The sequence below is a fragment of the Hyla sarda genome, chromosome 9, assembly GCF_029499605.1.
Source record: "Hyla sarda isolate aHylSar1 chromosome 9, aHylSar1.hap1, whole genome shotgun sequence".
Classification (NCBI taxonomy): domain Eukaryota; kingdom Metazoa; phylum Chordata; class Amphibia; order Anura; family Hylidae; genus Hyla; species Hyla sarda.
Genome location: NC_079197.1, coordinates 171,085,072 through 171,105,709, shown reverse-complemented (window position 1 = coordinate 171,105,709; position 20,638 = coordinate 171,085,072). Strand labels below are relative to the sequence as shown.

The following is a 20,638-nucleotide window of genomic DNA, read 5'->3' as shown; positions in this document are numbered from 1 at the left end:
GATCTTTAATGATACGAAGAGAACACACGCAAAATTGTATATTGTGACCATAAACTTGGTAGTTAAATAGGTATGTGTATATTAGGGAACTATAACAGGGAAATGGAGAAGGAAAGAAACTTTCTCCCAAAAAAACCCGCACATGTCAGGCATCGATCAATAACAATTAAATCATGATGTAAGTTGAGTCCGATATGCTATCTAGTGACTCCTGCTGGGCGGTGTCACTAACGGCACCCGCTCTGCCCCTAGTCCAGAAGACGAGAGCAGGTTCCGGCAGTGTCCACTCGCAGCAAGGTGGGGGGGGCCCTGATGCATGCTGGGAGTTGTAGTTATGCAACAGCAGGAGGCACACCACTACAACTCCCAGCATGCCCTTCGGCTGTCTGTGCATGCTGGGAGTTTTAGTTATGCAACAGCTACTTCTGCATAACTACAACTCCCAGCATGCATGGACAACAAAAGGGAATCCTGGGAGTTGTAGTGGTGTGCCTTCAGCTGTTGCATAACTACAACTCCCAGCATGCCCTTCGGAAGTCAGTGCATGGTTGGGAAACACTGTTGGGGTCTGTTAACTCAGTGTTTCACCAGTGTGCCTTCAACTGTTGCAAAACTACAACTCTCAGCATGTACTGACAGATCGTGCATGCTGGGAGTTGTCATTTTGCAACAGCTGGAGGCACACTGGTGTGGAAACACTGAGTTAGTCTGTTACCTAACTCAGTGTTTCCCAACCAGTATGCCTCCAGCTGTTGCATAACTACAACTCCCAGTATGCACGGACACCCAAAGGCCATGCTGGGAGTTGTAGTGGTGTGCGTCCAGCTGTTGCATAACTACAACTCCCAGCATGCCCTTTGGCAGTCAGTGCATGCTGGGAGTTGTAGTTTTGCAACAGCTGGAGGTTTGAGGATGCTCCCCCCCACCCCATGTGAATGTACAGGGTACATTCACATGGTCGGGTTTACAGTAAGTTTCCCAATGCAAGTTTTGGCAAGTTTTCTGCAGCAGCTCAAACTCCCAGCGGGAAACTCGCTGTAAACCCAACCGTGTGAGTGTACCCTAAAAACACTACACTACACAAAATAAAGAGTAAAACACTACACATATACACACTGTTACCATCCCGCCCCCATAAAAATTTGGAATGTTTTGTACGCCACTGTTTCCAAAACGAAGCTTCCAGCTGTTTCAAAAGAACAACTCCCAGCATTGCCGAACAGCCATTGATTGTCCGGGCATGCTGGGAGTTTAGCAACACATTAATTTAGGCCTCAAATGCGCATGGCCCCAAATTTAAGCCTCATGCAAATCCCTAATTTAGGCCTCAAATGCGCATGGCTATCACTCCGGAGCCTTGTCGTAATTCAAGGCAACAGTTTAAGGCCACATATGGGGTATTTACGTACTTACAAATTTTAGGGGTCTTTTATTCCTTATGAAAAGGAAAAGTTGGGGTCTACACCAGCATGTTAGTGTAAAAAAATAATTTTTTACACTAACATGCTGGTGTTGCCCTATACTTTTTATTCTCACAAGAGGTAAAAGGAGAAAAAGACCCCAAAATTTGTAACAAAATTTCTGCCGAGTACGCACAACATGGCTCAGGAGTGAGCCTGAGTACATTTGAGAGAGTACATTTGAGGCCTAAATTGGAGATTTTACAGCGGTTCTGACAAACGCATAAAAAAAAAAAAGTGACCCCATATCAAGGAACGTAACAAGGGGTACAGTGAGCCTTAACACCCAACAGGTGTTTGACAAATTTTCATTAAAATTGGACATGAAAATAAAATTAGATTTTTTTCACTAAACTGCTGGTGTTACCCCAAATTTTTCATTTTCACAAGGGGTAATAGGAAAAAAGCCTCCCAAAATTTGTAACACCATTTCTTTAGAGTATGGAAATACCCCATATGTGGATGCAAAATGCTCTGCGGGCGCACTACAGGGCTCAGAAGAGTGGGACTGCCCCCCCCACATGTGACCCCAGTTTGTAGCAAAGTCAATAAGAGAAATGAACCAGCTCACCGCCTATAAACATCACCCGATAGGAAGGAATTTCAGATGGCGGAGGAAGCACGGAATACAGGTCCAAGCCGCAAATCCTGGAGTGAACAGAATCCAAAAAAGCAAATGGTGCAAAAAAACAATTTTGCAAAAATTCCAGCTCCCAAAACTTAAAATTCAAAATTTATTAAATCATATTAAAATCATACTCAAAAATGTGAATAAAAACAAGCAGAAATGCTGACGCGTTTCGAACCACATGGTTCGAAACGCTTCGGCATTTCTGCTTGTTTTTATTAACATTTTTGGGTATCATTTTAATATGATTTAATACATTTTGGATTTTACGTTTTGGGAGCTGGAATTTTTGTAAAAAAAAATTTTTTGCACCATTTGCTTTTTTAGACCCAGTTTGTAAACTACACCCCTCACAGAATTTAATAAGCGGTGCAGAAAACATTTACATCCCATTCCGTAAAGGGTGCAGTTTCCACAATGGGGTCACGTGTGTGTGAGTGAGTGTGTGTGGGGGGGGGGGGGGTCCTCTGTTCTGGCACCATGGGGGCTTTGTAAACGCACATGGCCTTACACTCACACCAAATTCTCTCTCCAAACGCCCAATGGCGCTCTTTCTCTTCTCACTTTATGTCCACATATGGGGTATTTCCATACTCAAAAGAAATGGGGTTACAAATGTTTTTTTATTTTTGGGGGGGCTTTTTCTCCTATTACCCCTTCTGAAAATGAAAAAAATTGGGGTGAAACCAGCATTTTAATGAAAAAAAATCAAATTTTTCATTTTCATGTCCCACTTTAACGAAAATTTATCAATCACCTGTGGGGTGTTAACACTCACTGGTATCCTTGCTACATTCTTTCAGGGGTGTAGTTTCCCCAAATACTGGGCTCCAAATTTGGGTGGGCTTTTTCTAATTTGACCCCTCTGCAAGAAGATGTTAGTGTAAAAAATGAAGATTTTGAATTTTCTGCTCCACTTTGCTGCTATTCCTGTGAAACACCTAAAGGGTTAACAAACTTTCTAAATGCAGTTTTCATAATGGGATCCATTATGGGAATTTCTAACATAAAGACCCTCAAATTCACTTCAAAACTGAACTGGTCCCTGAAAAATTCAGAATTAGAAATTTTCAGTAAAAAATTAAAAAAAAATTCCATGAACAACATAAAATCTTGGAATCATATTCATAAGTAAAAGCACCCCAGAGTTATTAATGCGAATTAAAGTGACAGAGGGCAGATTTGCAAAATATGCTCTGGTCCTTAAAGAGGCACTCCGACACAAAACATCTTATACCCTATCAAAAGGATAAGATGGAGGGGGTGTGGCCTAATGTCATGAACACAGGAGCTTCACGCTTCCGTATTCCAGATGCTGCTGCCGGCCCGGAGATTGTGGGGGTCCCCAGCGGCAGAACCCCCGCGATCTAACATCTTATCCCCTATCCTTTTGATAGGGGATAATATGTTTTGTACCGGAGTACCCTTTAAGGTCAAAATGGGCTTCATCCTTAACCCCTTAACGACGCAGGACGTATATTTACGCCCTGCGCCGGCTCCCGCGATATGAAGCGGGATCCCGCATCATATCGCGTCGGTCCCGGCGCTAATCAACGGCCGGGACCCGCGGCTAATACCACACATCGCCGATCGCGGCGATGTGCGGTATTAACCCTTTAGAAGCGGCGGTCAAAGCTGACCGCCGCTTCTAAAGTGAAACTGAAAGTGACCCAGCTCAGTCGGGCTGTTCGGGACCGCCGCGGTGAAATCGCGGCGTCCCGAACAGCTGACCGGACATCGGGAGGGCCCTTACCTGACTCCCCGGTGTCCAATCGGCGAATGACTGCTCCGTGCCTGAGATCCAGGCAGGAGCAGTCAAGCGCCGATAATGCTGATCACAGGCGTGTTAATACACGCCAGTGATCAGCATAGGAGATCAGTGTGTGCAGTGTTATAGGTCCCTATGGGATAACAATGATCAGTGTGTGCAGTGTTATAGGTCCCTATGGGACCTATAACACTGCAAAAAAAATGTTTAAAAAAAAAGTGTTAAAGGTCATTTAACCCCTTCCCTAATAAAAGTTTGAATCACCCCCCTTTTCCCATAAAAAAAATAAGTGTAAAAAAAATAACAGTGTAAAAAAAATAAAAAATAAACATTTGTGGTATCGCCGCGTGCGTAAATGTCCGAACTATAAAAATATATCAATAATTAAGCTGTATGGTCAATGGCGTACGCGCAAAAAAATTCCAAAGTCCAAAAAAGCGTATTTGTCACTTTTTATACCATTAAAAAATGAATAAAAAGTGATCAAAAAGTCCGATCAAAACATGATACCTATATAAGTAGGGAATCATTTTAACCGTATGGACCTACAGAATAATGATAAGGTGTAATTTTTACCTAAATATGCACTGCGTAGAAAGCCCCCAAAAGTTACAAAATGGCGTTTTTTTTTCGATTTTGTCGCACAATGATTTTTTTTTCTGTTTCGCCGTGCATTTTTGGGTAAAATGACTAATGTCACTGCAAAGTAGAATTGGCGACGCAAAAAATAAGCCATAATATGGATTTTTAGGTGGAAAATTGAAAGGGTTATTTTTAAAAGGTAAGGAGGAAAAAACGAAAGTGCAAAAACGGAAAAACCCTGAGTCCTTAAGGGGTTAATATGTGTATATAACTAGTTTTAGCTAAAACCTGTATAGAAGTGCTGACATGCCAGGAGCACTTCCACCTCTTGTATTTACAGGGCAAAGGGCGGCCACAGGTCCTACTGATTTATAGGGAGAGTATGATCTGATAAATTGTGTATATAATACAAGAATATTTGTGGTTAATCATAAATTTTCTCATGTTTTCAAATCAACCTGTGCCAGAAAGTTATATAGATTTGTAAATAACTTCTATATAAAAACCCTTCCAGTACTTATCAGCTGCTGTATGCTCCACAGGACATTGTATAGTTGTTTCCAGTCTGACCACAGTGCTCTCTGCTGCCACCTCTGTCCGTGTCAGGGACTGTCCAGAGTAGGAGCAAATCCCCATAGCAAACCTATCCTGCTCCAGACAGTTCCTGACATGGACGGAGGTGTCAGCAGAGAGCACTGTGGTCAGACAGAAAAGAACTACACAACTTCCTGTGGAGCATACAGCAGCTGATAAGTACTGGAAGGAATAAGATTTTTAAATAGAACTAATTAACAAATCGAAAAAACAAGGAGGTTGTGTTATAGAATCAGTTACGGGACTTTAACACATCTCTGGATTTCCAGTTACCAGACTATTGAAAGTGACATATTTTACTATATCTTTTTTATATCTTTTTTTTTATATTTTTGTAAAAATACTAAATATCGGTGTTTATTATATATTGCAAGTGTATGTCTAAGTAAATCTATTTCTTCTCCTCGGCACAAGGGCCCTGTGCAACGAGGCTAAGTTACATCAATTGACATTTTATATATTTTTTTATAAAATTGTATCCTATATTTGAAGCACGATCCAGCTATTTATTTATATTATTTTTCATCCATGTATCAGGTAACTGGTACTAGTCTTGAGGGGTTGGTTATTGTTTGAAAATATTGTAATTAACAAATCTATTTAACATTCTGGCACCATTTGATTTGAAAATATTTGCTTTCCACCGGAGTACCCCTTGAATGCATAGAAACCCTCTTGGGTTTTAATAATACTACAGTAAAAGAAGATTCAACATTATAAATTAAAAAAAAATCAACTAAAAACTTACGTTCATTCTGTGGTCCATGGAATGAAGTTTGCACTAAAAATAAAAACAGAATATTAAATGAAATCATTTTAACCCTTTGGTCTGACTGTTATTGCAATGAACTTTTTGTTATCTTATTACCTTTCCTTCCTCTCATGTAGATGACAAGACCAACGATAAAAAATACAATTCCGAGCACAAACCCCACAATACCGGTCGCCATCTTGTTTTTAGCTGCATCTGATGACTGAGGGTCTAGAAAATAAAATACAGTTATAAGTGCTGCGTAGTGTAACATGTTATCAATGATGTAACAACAGCTCTATCATTTATGTATTTTTACAGCATTTCCTGATGTAATGATAAGGCCGGGTTCACACTACGCAATTTCCGAGCAAAATTCAATTTTGAAATTCTGGACTTTCCACCTGGAAAATTCCCAGAAAAAATTCAGGCTTCGCCGCCTATGAGGAGAGCAATATCTACATGGTCCTAGTGCACCCTGGCCACCGCTGCCAGCACTCAGAATCTCTGGCCAGATTTTGTTCGGCCGGAGATTCTGTAGTGTGAATCCGGCCTAATAGCAGATATCATCAGTTTCAGTAACAGAGCTGTAGTATGCGTCTGTCCTGGGCCGATGCAGAAAGGAAAACATCTTGTAGGTGCCCCCACCATCAATGTAAATGTAAGAGAGCTATAGAGCCAGCAACTTACTTAGATATCTACACATGTCCTTGTCCCTCTTTTGATAAGATATCAGAAAACTTCTGGGAGTCCCATAGGTGAGTGGGATATACCCTATCAACCTAAATATGTGACTGCCGGGGGCTTAACTAGGAAATTGCTGGTGGGGAACAGCAGAAGAACTGGTCTATGCAGAGTAGAGGAGCCCTAGATCAGTCAAGGTGATGGAGAACCCATGATTCAGTATGGACTCTGTACGCCCTCCCTATATTTAGGTTCAGCCTTTATAAGGAAGCATTTAGCAGACTGTGTAATGCCTTTTGGTCAGTCAGCAGTCAGTGTGCTAATACAAATGCACAAAGAACACTCACTTGTTACTCTTAAAGGGGTACACCGCCCCTGAACATCATATCCCCTATTCAAAGGATGGGGGATAAGATGTCTGATCGTGGGGGTCCGGCTGCAGGGACCCCTGCGAACTCCTGGCCGGCACCCCCCGACAGTCTGATCATTTTTGTTCAGAACACCAGGTTCAGACGTCTGTGGTCATGATGTCACACCATGCCCCCCCCTCCATTAACATCTATGGGAGGGGGCGTGGCGGGACATCACAACCACAGAACCCTGAACCTTGAGTTCTGAACAAACATTATCAGAACGTCGGCTGTATCCATGTTCTGCTGGAGGATTTCTGATCATCAAGTGTTTCATAGATATAATGTCAGTAACATTACAAAAAGAGAAAACACTTACGCCAGTCTACTCGGTGCGGGGCGTCCAGGCTGCGGTGATGAACCTCACAGGTAAAGGTGTCTCCTTTATGTATCTCTGTCTCCAGCATCACCAGGATATGGTAAGACCAGTCACCATTATGATAGGGATCGGTAGACTGGACCTGCTCGGTTTCCTCCTGACCATTCCGGTACCATTTCACCTCAATCTCCGATGGATAGAAACCAAACACATTACATAATAGCGTGTGCTGAACTGCATGGGGCTGTTCATTCTGATCCATCAGGGAGATTTTGATTGATGGCTCAACTGGTGAAAAGATAATACATTAAAGTTAATAAATAAACTCATTAAACCATCAAATAGCATTTGTGCGGGAGTCGTGATGCACTGCTCCTGAGGAGATCGCGGGAGGCCACAGCAGTTGAACCCCCCCCCCCCCCCCCCCCCCACCGCAAAGTACAACTTATCCCCCATAAGGAAAAGTTTTTCCCCATGATATATCTCCTTTAAAGGGGTTATCAGGGGGAGGGGAGCAGTACCTTACCTCACTCCTGTTGCTCCACTTTCATCTCCGATATCTCAGAAGTATAACTTTGGGGATGAGGGTGGGAATGGAGGGGGGGGGGGGGGCAGATACTGCATTACAATCATCACATGTGGGAAGCTACGTCATACACACTTTGGCCATTGCATGTGGGTGTGGTTTAAAAAACATGTTTTAACTTAACTCAGTTTCATCCCTTAGTTTAAAGGAGTATTCTAGCACCGACTATTAATCCTGCATTGGGCCCAGGCTCTGGAGGCTGCGTTCCCCCGGAATGCTGCTACAGCTGATCGGTCCTCTGGTCCAGTCTTCTTCCATCACAGCGCTGAGCCTATCACCGGCCGCAGTGATGTCCCGCCTCGGCCTGTGATAGGCTGAGCGCCCTGTGTACCATACTGATGCATGGCATTACTTCTTACCTCCGCCAGCTGTACGGTATACATTGCTGGATAGCTCATTGATGTATACTGTCCCCGCTGTCAGTGGGACTCAGCTGTGCCTGAAGCTATACAGCTGCGGGTACAGCTTATATTGGGCAGGAGCTATACATCATATATCCAGGGCTGGTGCAAGGATTTGATTTTCACTAGGCCGTTTGTTCCTGTTCACATTGCCCCCATATTTGCCCCATCAAAAATAAAAAAAACTCACTCAACTCTCTACGTTCCACCGAAGCTCTGGGCACTCCTGTCTCCAAGGCTCCTCAACTTTCTGTGCGGGCAGCACCATACAGGGACGCTGCACACACAGGAAGCATTGCTTAAAGCGTTACTGTCATTAGAAACAACTTTTTTTCCAGTTAATACTTCCTTACAAACTAAGCATTTTCCTAATATACAATTTGATTGCTAAAGATGTGAAAAAAAAAGGGATAAAAAAAAATGGCCACTGGGGTCTCTGTCTTTTTCATTTTGCAAACGAACCCAGAAAATCCAACCTTTTTGGTCCTTTTTAAAAAAGGACCAAAATATGTGAGGGGAGGGAGGTGTGGTTATCCCTATGCTGTTCCTAAGAGCGCAGACAAGATCCAGACAGCTGCAGTCTTTCAGAAGCATTCGCATGACAGCAATACAAGGTTCTAAACTATTATTTATATGCAAAATGGTTTCTCTTTGGTCATTTTATGAACGTAATTCTTGTGTATTTGCACCATATAGGTTCCACATGGCTCAGTGATAGGAAACAGGGTGGTTATTAATGGTACTTATTCTGATTGGGTGACTGTTACTAGTGGGGACCACAGGGGTCAGTCTTGGGTCCTATCCTATTTAATATATTCATTAACCCATTAAGGACGCAGGGTTTTTCAGTTTTTGCATTTTCGTTTCTTCCTCCTTACCTTTTATAAATCATAGCCCTTTCAATTTTCCACCTAAAAATCCATATTACGGCTTATTTCTATTCTACTTTCTATTCTATTCTACCAATTCTACTTTGCAGTGACATCAGTCATTTTACCCAAAAATCCACGGCGAAACGGAAAAAAAAATAATTGTGCGACAAAATCGAAGAAAAAACGCCATTTTGTAATTTTTCTGGGCTTCTGTTTCTACGCAGTGCATATTTCGGTAAAAATGACACCTTATAATCATTCTGTAGGTCCATACGGTTAAAATTATACCCTACTTATATAGGTTTAATTTAGTTGTACTTCTGGAAAAAAATCATAACTACATGCAGGAACATACGTTTAAATATGTCCTCTTCTAACCCCTATAACTTTATTTTTCCACGTACAAGGCGGTATGAGGACTAATTTTTTGCGCCGTGATCTGAAGTTTTTATCGATATCATTTTTGTTTTGATCGGACTTTTTGATAACTTTTTATTCATTTTTTAATGGTATAAAAAGTTACCAAAAATACACTTTTTTGGAATTTTTTTGCGTGTACGCCATTGACCGTGCGGTTTAATTAATGATATATTTTTATAGTTCGGACATTTACGCACGCGACGATACCACATGTTTATTTTTATTTTAATTTTCACTTAGTTTTATTTTTTTCATGGGAAAAGGGGGGGCGATTCAAACCTTTATTAGGGAAGGGGTTAAATGACCTTTATTAACACTTTTTTTTAAACTTTTTTTTTGCAATGTTATAGCTCCCATAGGGACCTATAACACTGCACACACTGGTCTCTCATCCTGATCACAGGCGTGTATTAACACGCCTGTGATCAGTGTTATCGGCGCTTGAATGCTCCTGCCTGGTTCTCAGGCACGGAGCAGTCATTCGCCGATCGGACAACGAGGAGGCAGGTAAGGGCCCTTACGGTGTCCTGTAAGCTGTTCAGGACGCCGCGATTTCACCGCAGCGGTCCCGAACAGCCCGACTGAGCAGCCAGGTTGGTTTCACTTTTGCTTCAGACGCGGCGGTCAGCTTTGATCGCCGCATCTGAAGGGTTAATACAGGGCATCACCGCGATCGGTGATGTCCTGTATTAGCCACGGGTCCCGGCCGTTGATGGTCGGGGATTAGCCATAGGTGTTTTGGGGGCTAATACTAAACCCCGGCTTAGGCTGCATTCACACTTCGTTTTTACATTACGGTTGCCGGATCCGGCTGGGGGAGGGGCAAACCGGGCTCTCCCGTACCCCAGCCAGACCAGCGCTGAACTCCATTTACTTTAATGAGCCGACCGGAGTCAAATGGTGACTCCGTTCGGCTCATTTTTGACCCGTATGCGGTTTCCTAACTGGACCTAAAACCTTAGTATACTACGGTTTTAGGTCCGGTCACAAAACCGGATACGGGTCAAACATGAGCCGACCGGAGTCACCGTTTTGACTCCAGTCGGCTCATTAAAGTAAATGGAGTTAAGCACTGGTCAGGCTTGGGTACAGGAGAGCCCAGTTTGCCCCTCCCCCAACCGTAATGTAAAAACAAAGTGTGACTGCAGCCTAAGCCGGGGTTTAGTATTAGCCCCCAAAACACCTATGCTAATCCCCGACCATCAACAGTCGGGGTTTAGTATTAGCCCCAAAAAACACCTATCGCTAACCTCTGACCATTACCCCAGTACCCACTACCACAGGGGTACCAGGAAGAGCTGGTACCATCAGGCCCAGAGCATCAAATATGGCGCTCCTAGGCGGTAACAGGCTGTCGTTATTTAGGCTGAGGAGGGCCAGTAATGATGATCCCCCCCCCCCCGGTACCATCAGGCTGTTGCTGCTTGGTTGGTATCTGGCTGATATGAAAATACAGGAAACCCCACTTTTTTTTTTTCTCTGTTATTGCATAGGCCCAGGAGTGCCATTTATGATGCTTCAAGCCTGTTAGTACTGGCTTTCCCAGGAGGGTTAGGACTAGCCGTGTTGGGTTAATGCTAAGCCCAACATAAGCTGTACCTGCAGCTATACATTTCTAAATTTTGGGGGCCATAAATTGTTAAAGCTCAAAAAAAATGGGCAAAAAGTCTGTTTTTCCTTGATAGCTGAGTTCTGCAAAACTCACTAGTAAAATGGAAGTTTGTTAATACAAATGTTATTTTACAGCTGAAATTTCGATGGCTGTAGAAAGTGGCATGTCCTCTTTATTTATTTATTTTTTCTAACAAAAAACTGCAGCATTTTATGCAAATGTAAAAAACATTTAAGGCTAAAAGTCGTTTCTGCTCATGTGTTACAATAGCCTTAGAGTGTACCCTGCTGCCGGGGCCGAGTGCTAAGGCTGACACAGTGAATCCTTGACTCAAGGGACAGAGATTGTGCCGCACAAAACTGCAAGAATACTTGTATTCTGCCATGACTATTCTAATGTATAACTGAGAACCACAAAGCATTGTAAACTTGTATATGCTTCTTGTAACCACCAAGTCTGAAGTGCCCCTTTGTGTAAATGTTTCAGGCTTTTTAAAGGGGTATTACGTCGCTCAGCATGTGGAACAAAATGTCCTGAGTACTTAGAGCCGGCGCCAGGGGTGTGTGATGTCATAGCCGTCATGTCCCCTTCCATAGACTTGCATTGAGGGGGGCAGGGTGTGATGTCATGAGGGGGCGGGGCTATGACGTCACACACCCCTGGTGCCGGCTCTAAGAGTTCGGAACATTTTGTTCCAAACGCTGAGCGGCGTAGTGCCCCTTTAAGCAAAGGGCTGTCTGTCAAGTTATTGCAGCGACATCTCCACAGCTAGCATCAGATCCTTCCATTATAAACCACCCATAAAGATCATCATCCTATACACAGAGGGATTAACTCCTATGGCACCAGTCCCCGCCAGGCATATCCTACAATATAGTGGTGGATTAAATACTTATGTCCCGCTACATCTTGCTATAAAGGGGTTGTCCTGCGAATACACATTATCACCTACGCTCAGAATAGGAGAAAATTATCTGATTGTGGGGAGATCTAACTGATGGAATCCCCTACATTTTTGAGAAAATAGACCCAATTTCCCCCCATGAGAATGGAGGGGCAAGCTGTGCATAACTAGCTTGCCCCCTGACTGGTGAGCAGTTAAGGGGTTAAGAAATATACAGGCAATGTTTTTTAGCCCCCTCCCCCGCCTGTAAAAACTTGTTGCTAACTATAGTGGTATGTCCCATGGGTGGGGGGGAAGGAGTGCACCAATCAGGGGTCTAATAGTTTCCCGGGCTTTCAGGGGCCCTCCCCTGGGTATTTATAGCTGTGGTGCCTCCCTTCCCCCCTCAATCTGCCCAGGACCCGGAGTTTTGCCCTCCCTCCCTCCCTTTTTGTATCTCTGTTTCTTGTAAGTCACAGCTTGGCGGTAAGAAGACGGTGAAAGCGGGGTCAACCCGGGGTAGACCTCCACACAGGACAGTGTGGCAGCACCTCTCGGGTTGGCAAGAAGCCAATCGGTGTCTTTGTTACAGTTAAATTGTTATTTATATAAGTAATTTTATAAATAAAGCTGTGGCCGATCCCCACCCACGGAAAAGTTGAATTGTTGTTGTGTCAGTTATTATTTAATTAATTATTGTAGTAAGGGGGAGGGGTAGTTATAGCCTGCTCGGAGCTAATTGGGTCTCAACAGTCCAGAGCAGCAGTCATGCCATCACTCTTCTTCTCTAGTCATGTAGGACAGTACAGTATAGCTTCCCTTCTCTGTGCTCCAGACATCCTTGTCACCTTCTCCTGTCTTACTTGCACTGTCTCATCTTTTTTTTTCTGCTACTGCTTCTTAAAGGCTCCGCCCCTTTGGCGCCTTATTGGGCCCATCCTCCTCCTACAAGGCTCTGTGCCCTCTCTCTACTGATTGGGCAAGCTCACTAGATTGGCTCCTTGTTCTGTCCAGGAAGAAAAGGAGGGGACCCCGTTGGATGATGTGAGAGAATAATAATGATAATAATAAAAAATTGGTTTAAGCGGCCATGTTGTCCATTTTCAACCATATTTGAACTATGTATTACCTCTCAGATAGACTATGGTCCTAGAGGCAACCAAGGAATTCCTGGAGACTTTTCTATACCCATAAGAGGGCCTCTACCCATAACAAGGGCCCCTTTCTATAGGAATCGATAGAGGCCCCACTGTGCACATCTTGTATTAATTAAGTATTGTATCATGTATATGACATCACCTTACTTGTTTTTTCTACTTGTACCATATATAAGGGGGTCCTGCCCCCACCTCAATAGAACTGATTTTGAACACACAGTGTCTGTGTCAGTCATTTCTCCGAGCTCGTAATATATATATATCAATTAGAAACTCTATGACATCGCATTAAAGTCCCTTTGACAGACTTCCCTAACAACTGGCGCCCAACGTGGGGCCAGAAGACATCAAGAGCAGAGCTGCAGCATCATCCCCCTGGACCTAGCGGAAGGCAGGAGACCACTGGAACCACAGATCTCAAGCGCTTGTCAAGGTAGGACTTTATCTTACCAATCTTATCTGTGTTTCCTGAGGTACCTTTGCTTTCTGTCCAGAGGGTAGGTGTGTGCATGCCTTCTTGAGATATATATATATATATATATATATATATATATATATGCTTCTGGTCTGTAAGAACACACAATGAGAAAGAGCCATGTCATATGAGCTAGACATTGTAACTGCATGTATCTGTATGGGATTGTTCTTTCTGCTTATGGGTTATCTTTTCTGGAAAATAGCACAGGAAGCTAGGAAAGGGGAAACTAAACCCCTGAACCCCCTAACTGCTCTCAGGTAAAGGAATTAGACTTACTCGGGAATTTGGGTCAAGTCAGGAATTAGACTCACAGGGCGGAATTTGCACTAGTGCAGTCAGGAATAATAGAGACAGTGAACCGGGGATAGAAGAAGAAGAAGATGGGGAACTTCTTCAGCAAAAAGATACCAGTTAAGTGGAAGACAGCCATGCAGATAGTACAGGAAAGGAAAGGGAAGGACTCAGGTGGGAAAGCTTGTAAAAAGTTACTAGAGAAAGTGGGATGTGATCCAAAAGGGGTTCTGGATTTGGATCTCTGGTCCAAGTTCAGGCAGCAGTATGAGGGATGGTTAAAAGATGAAGGCTTAACAGATATGTCAATAGCATGGGAAGATGTAAGTAGGGATGTAAAGGAAGGAAGATATGAAGTCAGAAAGGGGAAGCGTGTAGTTTACTATGCAGCCTTGGAAGAAGGGAGTACACAGCCCCCTCCCTATAAGACGCAGCCAGTCTCTGCACCAGGACAGACTTCCTCTGCCCCAAGCGTTCAGTGTCACCCCCAGGGATGGATCTGTGTGGTCTGTGACCTACAGAATCCAGACTGGAGGGATACTTGCTCCAACTGTGGAGCATCGCGCCCCCGTGCAAAGGGAATTTATCCTGTGCTAAGGAGAGAGACTTATGTACCAGGGCAAATACAATCAATGCCACAACTAGACTTACATGGGGAAGAAGAAGCAGCTGGAGTTGATACTACTACCATAAGGTCTCCTCCACAAATGTCCCCAATCAGGCAAACCCCTGGGAATTTTACCACTCGAGAGATTTATAAACCTTGGACACCCCAAGAACATCTGTCCATAGTGCAACAGCTCCCTGACCCCGTAGAACGCCCTATGCCATTTGCAAGGGCAATGAAGTAGATCCAGGTAACTTATTCAGCTACATGGAAGGATCTGCAACCTCTTTTAATCTTAAAAGCAGGAGAAGCTACGGGACAAAATGCTTTTACATACAATAGTGGAAAAAGTAGGCCAACCTAGTGAATATAATATGGAAGGGTTAGATTCAGGGAGAGAGTTCTGCAGGGGGTTGAAGAATTGGGCAGAAGAAAAATTGAAAGAAACCTCCCTGTCACTTGCTAATATAATCCAGGAAAAGGCAGAGGGAGTAGAACAGTTTTTCTACAAACTCCAACAGAGATGGAAAGATCTGGGTTATGATAGAACTGGAGCTATAGGAGAAGCAATGCTCACAATGGCTTTTGTGGAGGGACTACAGCCCCCCATAAAAGTGAGACTGCAGGATTGCAAGCCCGAATGGAGATCTGCCTCTCCAATGGACTTGCTCCGAACAACAAGAGGGTTAGAACAGAATACAAAAATGATAAAGAAGGGAACAAAGGAAGTATTGTATGCTAGTCAAAATACCGGAGCCGGCACCGGTACTCGACTTAAGCATAACTTCACTTGTCATTATTGTGGAAAACCAGGACATTTTAAAAGGGAATGTAGGAAGCTGCAGAGGGACAAGCAGAATGGGACAGTGCAGAATCAGCAAAACTCTCAGGCTGCACGACAACAAATTGTAAATTACCAATAGGAAGTAGGCAACCCCGTCCCCATAATGTCTTCAGTGGGGGAGGGTACCTCAGTCCAGATAGAGGGAAATATCTTTGGTGACAATCTCTCTTTTCTAGTGGACACGGGGGCAGCCACAAGTATAATTCAGAAGAAACATGTTCCACAGCATGCCTTGTCACAAAATACTCAGACAATAGTGGGGGTAGAGGGAAGACCTACACATCTCCCTGAAACATTTCCTACAAAAATCACATTCAGAGATCAACAACTTGTCACAAAACTTCTAGTGAGCGAGGACATACCTGTCAATATACTAGGCACTGACCTCCTACAAGCACTGGGCACTAACATACAATTTCATACTGACGGAACTGCATCAGTGAATTTTAGTGCAACACATAGTGAGGTTTTCTGTGCCATGACTGCCTCTCTCAAAGACCCAGTACCTACCTTTATGGTTAGGGAAGACCTTGTGTCCTGTCTTGGGGGGGTCCCCGAAACTTTGTGGGCCACCTCCAAGACAGACATAGGCAGAATGAATGTACCCCCAATGATGCTGCACCTAAAACCAGGCGCATCACTTCCGAGGGTCAGGCAGTATTCTTTGAGTATGGCACAGGAATCAGCAATTGAACAGCAAATTCAAGACTACCTGAAAGCTGGGGCACTAGTGGAAATTACATCACCTGCAAACACACCTTTGTTCCCAGTCAAAAAGAAAACTCAACCAGGTCAACCCACTAGCTACCGCATGGTTCATGATCTTCGTCTAATCAATGCGGTGACAGTGCTTGACACTCCTGTTGTACCAAATCCACATACTCTGTTGTCACAAGTACCTGTTGATGCAACCTGCTTTTCTGTTGTGGACCTCTCCAACTCCTTCTTTAGCGTTGGCCTCCACCCTGATTGCCAGTATCTCTTTGCCTTTACTTTTAAAGGCAAACAGTATGCTTGGACTGTTTTGCCGCAGGGAGCTCACAATTCACCTAACATGTATTCTCAGGCTCTTAAGTCTGTGCTGGAGGGCTGGGGAATGCCAGATGGTGTGGTCTTGTTACAATATGTGGATGACTTGCTTGTCTGTGCACCCACAGAGGAGCAATGTAAGACTGCCATCTTGAGTCTTCTTACATTCCTAGCAGACTCGGGTGCAAGGCTTCCAAGGAAAAGCTACAATTTTGCCAGGATAAGGTCATCTTCCTGGGTCATTGTATTAGTCACGGTGCTAAACACCTCACAGAAGAAAGGAAACAGGCTGTCAGCAAACTAAAACCACCTACTTCTGTTTCTGGCTTACGCACTTTTCTAGGTCTGGTATCCTACTGTAGACCTTGGATACGTTCAGCTTCCTTACTAATGCAACCTCTCTATGACTGTCTACCATCTACTCCTTTCACACTCACTTCTGAAGCAGTGGACAATTTCCACTCACTGAAACTTGCTATTCTTTCCTCTCCTGCTTTAGGAATTCCAAATTATGATCTACCATTCTCCCTTTTCTGTACTGAAATTGCTGGACATGCCACTGCGGTTCTCACTCAAAAGCATGGTGGGAAGCCCCGCCCTCTGGGCTACTACTCTGCTAGACTCGATCCTGTGGCCAGAGGAGCGCCCCCATGTGTCAGGGCAGTTGCAGCAGTCCAGGCCATGGTAGACAAAGCCTCAGATATTGTACTTACTTATCCTTTGGTAGTGCTCACACCACATGACATTCAAGGCATACTGACACAGGTACAACCAAAATATTTGTCTCTAGCAAGGCAAATCAGACTACAATGTGCCTTATTGATGCCACCAAACATTTCATTTCAACGTTGTACTACATTGAATCCTGCCACTCTCCTCGCAGTCGATTTGCAAGATTCAAATGGGGGAGGGGAGGGGGATAATGGGTCCTCACTTTTTGAAAATTCTCTTACTGAAGAAGATTTGTTTGACGCAAATTACCCTCATGATTGTGTAGCTTTAATGCAACAAGAGACAGTAGGTTTTGCAAATGTACAAGAAACCCCTCTAACTAATCCTGAATTTGAGTTATTTGTAGATGGTTCAAGGTTACAAGGGGAAGATGGACGGTTCCATACCGGATACGCTGTGGTAAGTGCACACAGTCATAAAAGCGCAGGCTTTACCACCTCACATGTCAGCCCAAGAGGCCGAGCTGAGGGCGCTTACTAAGGCCTGTAGGGTGGCACAGGGGACCACAGCCAACATTTACACAGACTCCCGTTATTCTTTTGGCATAGCCCATGATTTTGGGGTTTTATGGAAGGCTAGGAACTTCCTCACGTCAGCCGGTCAGCCTATTAAAAATGGTCAAGCTGTCAAAGAACTCATGGATGCACTACTGTTGCCTGAAAAGGTTGCAGTGGTTAAGGTAAAAGCACACACTAAGGCAGGCACTCCAGAGGCCAAGGGTAACGACCTCGCGGACCGCACCGCAAAACTGGTGGGCCCTGAAACCCTGGAAATCAGAAGCCCAGCCTGTGTATGTGGCAAGTCAAGAAGATTTGCAGACAGGCACGCTGAAACAGCTGATGAAACAAGCCTCGAAAGGTGAGAAAGACCAGTGGCTAAAACAGGGTGCCTCCGAGCAGGATGGCATCTGGCGCACCGCAAATAGAGTCTGTCTTCCTAAAGCATTGTATCCGGTAATGGCCCAGGTGGCCCATGGTAAGACTCATCTGTCAAAGGGTGCCATGATGGATCTGATAAACAAGTCCTGGATTGCTCCAGGCATGTCAACCATGGTAGCATCCTTTGTACAGTCCTGTCTGATCTGTGCAGTGCACAATCCAGGAGTCAAGGTAAAAGTACCCCAGAAACACACCCCCAAGCCACTCTACCCGTTTCAGAGGTTACAAATTGACTATATTCAACTTCCTCCTGTGGGGAAGTATGAATATGTACTAGTGTGTATTGACCTGTTCTCTGGTTGGCCAGAAGCTTTTCCTGTGACCGAGGCCACTGCAGGTAACACAGCAAAGAAACTTATGAATGAAGTTATCTGTAGGTATGGGGTCCCAGAAGTAATTGAGTCAGACAGAGGGTCTCATTTCACAGGAGATGTTATGCAAAACATAATGTCTGACCTAGGAGTGACTCAGGCCTACCATACTCCCTATCATCCACAAAGCAGTGGGAAGGTGGAACGCCTGAATGGAACATTAAAACTAAAAATCCAAAAAGCAATGCAGGAAACCCTGGACAGAGTGTTTACCCCTGGCATTGTTTTCAGTTAGGTACACACCGAAGAGGAAGACAGGCTTGTCCCCTTATGAAGTGTTGTTTGGGAGCGTACCCAGGCTAGGCCTGTATTTTCCTCAGCAAATGCAACACAAACATGGAGTATTGACCTCACATGTGCAGGCCTTACAAAAGAGACTGAAAGTAACACATGATCAAGTATTCTCTTCTATCCCTGATCCAGATAACCTAGAGGGAACACATGACCTACATCCAGGAGACTGGGTAGTCGTCAAGAGACACTTGAGGAAATCTCTTGATCCTCGGTTTGATGGTCCATTTCAAGTCCTGCTGACTACTGCCACTTCTGTGAAGCTTGAAGGAAAGCCCACCTGGGTTCACGCGTCACATTGCAAAAAGGTTCTGACACCTGAGGAATGAAGGTGGTCATCTGTATAGTATTCATAATATGGCTGGTCTCACTGTCCACCTCATGGACACCAGCGGTCCCAGTCAAAGAGGAGAGGGGTGCAACAAAAGTAGTGTTGTGGTGGAAAAATGACACCAAGTCCCGAACTGAGGGAAATTACACATGTCCACCCAATCAGGCATGTAATGTAGGTAATGGCACAATACAAGGGCATGATGGTGTATATAGGATAAAAGTGGGAACATATATGATAACGACTAAATCAAATGTCATGATAACTTTTAATTGGACAACAAATATAACCCCAATGAAGTGCTGTAGGTGGGATGATGAAAATGATCCTCCCACAATGGTAAATGCTTGTATACAATGCAATCACATAGCCAAGTTCACAGAAATAACTGGGCTAGGAATGTATAGTTGCACAAATCAGAGTATCATCGTTAACCGTACTTGATTTGTATTCAACTTACATATAGTGAGAATAGAGCCTCCCACCTTTAACACTTCTGTACTAATACCTTCTCCTCGCACCTGTATTAATGTCTCTATAAGTCAACAAAAGGTTCTTACTACCTTTAATCTTTCTTTCCCTGACATTCCAAAGTGCCCCCGGGTAAAAAGAGAATGGTATGACACTCTACTAGGAGGGGCAGGAACCGGGATGGGAATAATGAATAGTATACAGATGGAGACTATACAAAATAAATGGATGAGGGCGGGCGGTCACATAAGTGATGCATTAGTAATATCAAGTAAATGGTATCCAACAAGCATTAATATGCATCAGCAGCCGCTACAAATAGAAGATCATGAGTTAACAATGTTTAACCCCTTCCCGCAGAATGGCATATATAAACGCCGGGTTGTGCAGTGCGTTCGCGCATCCCGGCGTTTATAAATGACATTCAGTTAACCCGGCGATGCGCAGCATCGCACGGGTTAACTGGCAGAAGTCCCGCTGTTTCCAGCAGGGGACAACTTCTGCTTCACCCCCAGGACCATCCATTGATGGTCCTGGTCAGCGATCACTGTGATTGGTCCCTGTGGACCAATCACAGTGATCTGGGGTGAAAGTTCAGATCCCCCGCACTGCCCGCCCCTGGAAGTCGGGCAGAACGGGGGACGAAGGCTGCAGGGGCTCGCGGGGACCTGCGGCATTCGGGGGGAACACGTGGGGACCGGCGGACTTACCTGGAGCAGCGGCGGGACCGAGGAGCAGCGGCAGGACCGGCCACGTGGACGAGCAGCGACGTGTAAGTATGTAGTCCTCAGAGGCAGCAGTGAAGATCTTCACTGCTGCTTCTAGGATTCTGAAAACTACAACTCCCAGCATGCCTAGACAGCCTTTGGCTGTCTGGGCATGCTGGGAGTTGTAGTTTTGCAACATCTGGAGGGCCCCAGTTTGGAGACCATTGTATAATGGTCTCCAATCTGTGCTCTTCCAGCTGTTGCAAAACTACAACTCCCAGCATGCACTGACTGTCCAGGCATGCTGGGCGTTTTAGTTCAGCAACATCTGGCCCTTCAGATGTTGCCGAACTACAACTCCCAGCATGCCCTTCAGCTGTCTGGGCATGCTGGGAGTTGTAGTTTTGCAACAACTGGAGAC

The 20,638-nt window shown here is 44.4% G+C and overlaps 1 protein-coding gene and 1 long non-coding RNA gene across 2 annotated transcripts in view; one reads left to right on the top strand and one right to left on the bottom strand.

Annotated features, from left to right (window-relative positions):
* Positions 1 to 20,638, bottom strand: part of LOC130291006 (H-2 class II histocompatibility antigen, E-S beta chain-like) — a 59,836-nt gene that overhangs the window by 4,327 nt on the left and 34,871 nt on the right. The window contains exons 3-5 of the mRNA XM_056539326.1: positions 7,197 to 7,484; positions 5,901 to 6,014; positions 5,781 to 5,813 (exon numbers count right to left, since the gene is read on the bottom strand). Coding sequence (XP_056395301.1) covers positions 5,781 to 5,813; positions 5,901 to 6,014; positions 7,197 to 7,484 — 435 coding nt within the window. The remainder of the gene's footprint in view (positions 1 to 5,780; positions 5,814 to 5,900; positions 6,015 to 7,196; positions 7,485 to 20,638) is intronic.
* LOC130291009 (uncharacterized) overlaps positions 1 to 20,638 on the top strand; it is a 64,694-nt gene that overhangs the window by 38,780 nt on the left and 5,276 nt on the right. The window lies entirely within an intron of this gene.